Raw genomic sequence first — 6,388 nt, 5'->3', positions numbered from 1 at the left:
TCTTCTCCTTATACAAAATTTTATAACATTGCCAAAATAAAGTACAATTATTTTCAGTAACAAATCAGTTGGTAGTGTCAAAGACTGTAAGCTCTTGATACCAGAATACAATTCTGTATATACAAAAATTAAAATTTTTCAGAGAATGTACCACATTCTTTTAAAAAAAGTATGAATAACTTTTAAAAATTCTACATTTTGTTGATCAGAGAATGAATCAACATCCCATAACATCAAATGGACATCTATAATGTACAAATTATTGAATAATAATGTTGTATATTTTCTACAAACAAAAAACAATGGTAGGGATCTTCTATTTGTCCACGTGACAATTCGGATTGTCTAGTAAATTACAGCGAAATAGGTTAGAATTTAAAATACAATTATGTCTTAACCTTGTGTGAATAATCTTTCCAAAAGAAAAATACTTTGGAGGTTTTACAATATTTACAAGCATTTTTTAAAACTTTTAATGGAAGTTGCCTCCCTTATGTTGAGTTAAATTGTATTCCACTTTCTAACTGTCTGATATAAAGATTCTAATCTGCATTTTGGCAAGGAATAATTGAGAAAATTTCGAGTAGAGTATTATGAATTATTGCCTCTAATATCAGGTACTATATTTTGAATGTAAGTGGGTACTAAATTGTTATGTATTTTGTACATTGTTACTAGATTAGTTCGATTTCTTCTATTTTCCAAATGTTCCCATCCAGTTTCCAGATAACGTGAATTTTTGGAAGCAATTAGTGTAAGACCAGTTACTATTCTAGCAGCAAATAATTGAACCTTCTCAAGCTTTTCAATGTCTGCCTTTGTACACCCAGATCAAACTTCAACAGCATATTCCAGTTGAGGTCTGATAAAAGAAATATACATCTGCATTTTAAATGTCTTTGGCCCTCCAAAGACCCAAACCCAGACTCATCCCTGGGCCCTGGTCTTTCACCTGTCAATTCCAGGGCATGGTACGGCACCAATTGTAGCGGACCAGACCGTGATTCGAGCCCGGGCCCTCTGAAATTCCGGTCAGTTGCCACTTTTACTAGGTATAATTATCAATAATAAAAGTAAAATTTGTGAGAGTGCAAGGGTGTGTCAATCAAACCAAACCAAGAAATGTAAGTTTCAATAACTTTAAGATGAAATAAAATTTTTAATATATTTTTGTGTGAAATGCTATCAAATTTTGTAAGTCGTGATATACAATAAGTATTAACTTCAAATCTGTGTCCATGCACCTTTAACAGAAGTTTTTCTAAATTTATATGATAACAGTGTTAAATATTTAAACTGGTTTTAAAAATTCTATAATTTAAACTTTTTGAAGATTCTTGAACTTCACTATTCCACTTTTGAATGTATTGATATTTTAATCTTAGTTTGACTGTAGCAGTTATCCATTCTACATTATAAAAAATTGCTCGTGCTCCATATTTCACAGCCATATAACAATACTGGTAAAACTAGTTTATTAGACAAATCCAGTTGACATTCGAAGAACCGCCTAATTTTACGTATCACAATTGTTTTCAAAATCGTTATACACAATAACCCATTCACAGTTTGTAGAGAAGTTGTCGTGTTGATATTTTTTCCATTTACAGCAGTATTCTTTAACTTAGAAATTCGATATTTTGCTCATGTAAAATAAATTTAAAAATATGCTTAGTGAAAAAGGATATTTTGTGAATTGACTTGAAAAGTCCCGAAGGAGTATGACAAGAAGCACACGGCGGGTGTGACCTGTCAGCAGGGGATGTTCACTCCTCATGCCACCTGATTCCACCTCTGATGTTTTGGAGGTTCATGTTTGCTCCGCTCCAATTTTGTCATGCAAAATGGGCTTTTAAGCTCGAATACTTTTCGTTATGGTCATCGAATACTGTTCGTTGTCGTCACATATTTCATTGACAGACCTTTTGATTTTAACTACAAAAAGATACTAAGCAAAGAGAGATGTAATACATAGATAAAAATAAAAAAAAAGTTTTATTACACACCTGGTCGCGGAAAAAATTTAAAATTAAAACCAATAAAATTATTTTTTTTTTTTTTTTGATATCAAATGTAAACGCAATTAAACTGTGAAATATTTATTTTGCCAATGCTTCATGGATCTATGCATAAAATTGTATTTTTAAAGGCTTTTATCAAAAAAATGTCAAAAATAGGTAAACTATGTATAGAGGATAAAAGTCTATTTCATTTGATTTTACTTCTTTTAACTCTGTAAGCAATTTAGTTCATCTGGAAACATTATACTTATTATTTTTTTTTCTTTTCATCTTTTCATATTTGATCTTCAGGACCTTACTCTCATCAATTATGCTGCTTGTGATTCAGATAACATTTTTAAATTTTATAAAGTATACCAGTTATTGCTTTACACTTTGAAAATTCTCTTTTGACTTAATTCGCTTGCATAGTTTTCAATTTATTTTTTTTTGGTGCCCTGAGTCCTACTCTTTACTTCTGTACATCAAACTGCTTAAGTGCTCTGATGATTATAATAACCATTGATTGATTGCTTGCTTGTATCATGTTTAACGTCCCTCTCGGAAAATTTCCACGCATATGGAGACGGCACCACTTGCCGATTGAGAGCTACAAATGTTTTCCTATACTCCGCACTCATGGCCATTGAGCAGTGAAAGATCTTTTTCAAGCAGCCAGCACTTACTGCGACACGGTACCTCAGTTTTGCTACACCTTACATTTCAATACTAGTATATTTGACATATATGTATCTTGCACTGTCTAAACCCCAACGAATGCAAACGAGATTAAGCTCTGCCCAGTGTGTGACGTAGATGTAAGAGCGGTCCAATATCTCATCGAGAGGTCTAACATCTCACTCGGCGGTCAAACATCGATTTTTTTATGTCCACTCAGTAAAACATCAGAAATGTTAGACTTTTAATTTATAGCAAAGGGGGGCGGCGAGCTATAGCGACAACGTTTGGGCGATTAGAAAATTAGGACTACTGCACATGCATTCAATAATTATTCTAAAGCCACAATTCATCGCTTGTTAATCTAGTTCTCGCGAGAATAACAACAAAATTTAAAAACTATATTTAATGGATACATTGAAGATAATTAGGAATGAAATCTTCTCCATTAAAATCAGTACTGTCCAGGCTTGGTTTGGTAGATTAATGCAACTTACACACGGCATCATTTGACGTCAGAGTAAGTTTTGTCATAATGTATTTCAAAGAGGATCACATCATTTCTCAATGTCTTTTGAACATATGTAGAGAGATGAAGCTTTAAGACAACAATTATCATACACGGAATAGGTGAGTTTTCCAACATGCAGCACCCCACAATGTCCAACTGCACAAGGATGCATCAAGCCATCATAATTATTTACGTAAAATGGAATGGAAAGATTTGGTGACAATTTAACTCCATTCGACCACTTCCATGTGTATTTTTCTGGTCCTTGGGTATTGTTTAGTCCTATCTGGAGTGTTCTTCCTTGAAAACTCGAGCCATCTTTGAAAATAAAGAAGCATATGTATTTATTGAATGTAAACAGTGTATAATTTTTACAAAAACTGCGAGGTAAAGACAAGATCGAGGTCGTTCTATTCTATATCTTTCCCTCTTAAGTTCGGCATTCCCCAAATTCCTTTTCATTAACTTAGTTCATTAAAGGACAAGGTATGGTAATCGCTTAAGCTGGCCCCTTATTTGATTCTATCAGAACACAGAAAAGAACTTAAATTGATGCTTGTTTTAAAACCAGTACTATTTTTTATTCAAAGCTTATACGGATGCGACAAGAGAGTGCAGAATTAGGACGTTTCTACGAATTTTCTCAAATATGGTGGAATTTCGTAAAATTTTAAATACTATTCACTACGGAAAACAATGGGGGAACATATTTCTCAAATTTTTACGTACAAGATACTTCTGATACTAGTATATGAAATATGAAATATATATTTTGTAGATTGACAAGCTTGTGCTCTATGTTTTCTGAAAGAAAATGTACTGTAAAATTGATCAAAATTGCAAAAATGATAATATTCGAAAATTGACATAATTTCTGACATTCCCTTGACTGCTGTGTATTCCATGGCTTAGAACTAATCCTTATTTTGTGGCGGGGGATAAAAAGTTTACAATTTATAAATTGTTGCATCATTCTAAAAGACACCCCAAATCAGTGTGCAAAGAGAGCTCTTACCCTGTTTTGTTCTTTGTTAATCTCTTTTTAAATTGTAACAATAACGTAAGCTTTTTAAAGGTCAATACAATGATTAGCCACTTGTGGAAGATAATATTCACCGAGCCCGAAGGGAGAGGTAAATATTTTACTTTGAAGGTTGCTAAATCATCGTATTCACTGAAAAATATATAGAATTACAATATGATTCAATGATTAATTGAAACAAGTTAGAAATAAGCAGTTGCATTTATTCAATTTTTTGAAATTTTATCTATTTATGGTAAGGCTTAGGAAAAATTGAGGCTGGTATCACGTACTTTTAAAGAATAGGGGAAAGGGGTATACTAGGGGAAAATTGACAACTTACCTGAAAATAATACTTGACTCCCCCACCCGCCGCCCTCTTTCCAAAGAATTCGTTGAAAACTTTATAAGGTTGGGGGGTGTCCAAGGAAAACAACGATCCAAACATTGTCATTTCAAATTAATAGTAAATATTTACATTCAGAAAATGGAGGGGTGGGGTCCGCAGATTCCCCACATGCCCCCTTAAATTCTATGTACTAGTACCTGAATGTCAATTGACCGGAATGGAAGTGGGATGCGATGAAATAACTTTACAGAACTGTTTAAATGAATTATCAATATCGATTTGTAATTTCTCAATACATTTCAAGTCAAAAGTAGAAAAAGTAAATCTTCATGTTCTCCTGAAAGGTCACATCCAGGTGAAAAAAACGTACGTAAGTTTACTTTTACAATAATGTTGGATCTCAGACAATATTTTAGGTCTAAGAATCACTGAGTATTCAATCATATAGTCAACAAATATTTTTATATTGAACTCTCTTTGGAAGATTGACCAATATGATAATTTTTCAACATTTAAAATAAAATTCTACAAAATTTGTTTTTATTGAACTCAACCATTACAAAACAACCAGTTCTAAATTCAACGAATTTAACATTAAAATTTCTGGTCACGTAACATTTAAAATAAGATTCAACCTTTGATGGGAATATACATGTATTTAGTTAAAGGTCTTGTATAGTAAGTTTCTGATTTACTTCTGAGCTACATGGTTTAAAAAAAATATTTACTCACAATGATTACTTATAAAAGTAGTCACAAATCCTATTTTCTGATCTGTATCGAAAGAAATCAATGATCCGCCAAACTGTTTACACGACGCCATTGCCCAGGTAGACGTCCAATTTTGACTCCCAAAAATCTGGAAACAGAGACCACCTGCCCGATTGTGCACGAAACCAAAACCAGTACACGGTGCTGAAAGGTGCAATAAAATTTTGAAACTCATTAAAATGGTTTGTAAGAATTCCGGAACATTATTATGAACGAAAGAATTTTAGCAATATATTCCTTTTTTGACAATTCAGTAAAATGTTATGTGCCAGAAAAAGATTGTTTTCTTATAATATCAAAATATATAATTAATGAATTTTAGTATATCACTGGTATTTTTTTCTGGAAGGAAACTTACAGGTTATTTCGTACATGTTAACACCGATTTCTTGTTTAAGTTCAGTATGCTGCCAGATGGAATACTTGTAAAGGAAACATTTCTTTTCCTGTGTTTTGAAGAAAATAGTTTGACAAAACTCGTCTAAGGCGCACAGGAGTCCACATGCGCCAAGTGTCCGTTGACCTCCCATAGACCTCAACTCAGATATTGGTAATAAATCTCTGTAGCGCGTGTTCATTTCAAAAAAAGTCTTTATGCGGTTGGTTTGTATAGTTCCTTCAAAATGTAAAAAAAAAAACAGAGTTACAATGTGCACTGAGCTTTATAACCCCATTCCCCCTCCTCTTGTATAATTTTATATAATGGCAAAAAGACCACAAAAAGTGTCTGATCAGAAAATAAAATGTGAGGTCACAATGTCATTATAAATTAAGAATATGTGAATTGATCGTGAAATTTTATTTAGTGGCATAGGAAAAGGAGCGGATAAGAGCTATAGAGGTACCCTTTAATAATATAGAAGAAATGACAGTGTTAATGGTTTGCTATGGAAAACCCGACCAACCAAGAAGTAAAATAGGAGGTCACAGTGGCACTATGTAGCAAAACCCTCACCTTATAAACTGTTATTACTAGATGTAGTATAAATACTTAATGTCCCCATCTCTCTCCGCTGCCTCTGATATGAATTATATAATGCAATGTTTTGCACTGGGAA

General features: G+C 32.9%; 1 protein-coding gene across 1 annotated transcript; it reads right to left on the bottom strand.

Annotated features, from left to right (window-relative positions):
• Positions 1 to 3,069: 3,069 nt before the first annotated feature.
• Positions 3,070 to 5,704, bottom strand: LOC134263371 (uncharacterized). Its single transcript, XM_062745702.1, has 3 exons — positions 5,689 to 5,704; positions 5,292 to 5,474; positions 3,070 to 3,507 (listed from the first exon to the last, which is right to left on the bottom strand). The coding sequence occupies exons 1-3, from the start codon at positions 5,702 to 5,704 to the stop codon at positions 3,236 to 3,238; spliced, it is 471 nt and encodes a 156-aa protein (XP_062601686.1). The 3' UTR covers positions 3,070 to 3,235.
• Positions 5,705 to 6,388: the final 684 nt, after the last annotated feature.

This window comes from Saccostrea cucullata, unplaced genomic scaffold, assembly GCF_032062105.1.
Source record: "Saccostrea cucullata isolate Sc308-1 unplaced genomic scaffold, CSIRO_AGI_Scuc_v1 ctg5015, whole genome shotgun sequence".
In the NCBI taxonomy this organism is placed as follows: Eukaryota; Metazoa; Mollusca; class Bivalvia; order Ostreida; family Ostreidae; genus Saccostrea; species Saccostrea cuccullata.
The sequence above is the reverse complement of the archived record's forward strand: the minus strand, read 5'-3'. Positions and strand labels throughout refer to the sequence as shown.

Coding starts and splice junctions, on each gene's coding strand:
- LOC134263371 (XM_062745702.1), bottom strand. Junction 3,508..5,291: donor TACTTTTATAAGTAATCATT/GTGAGTAAATAT, acceptor TTATTTTCAAAG/ATGGCTCGAGTTTTCAAGGA.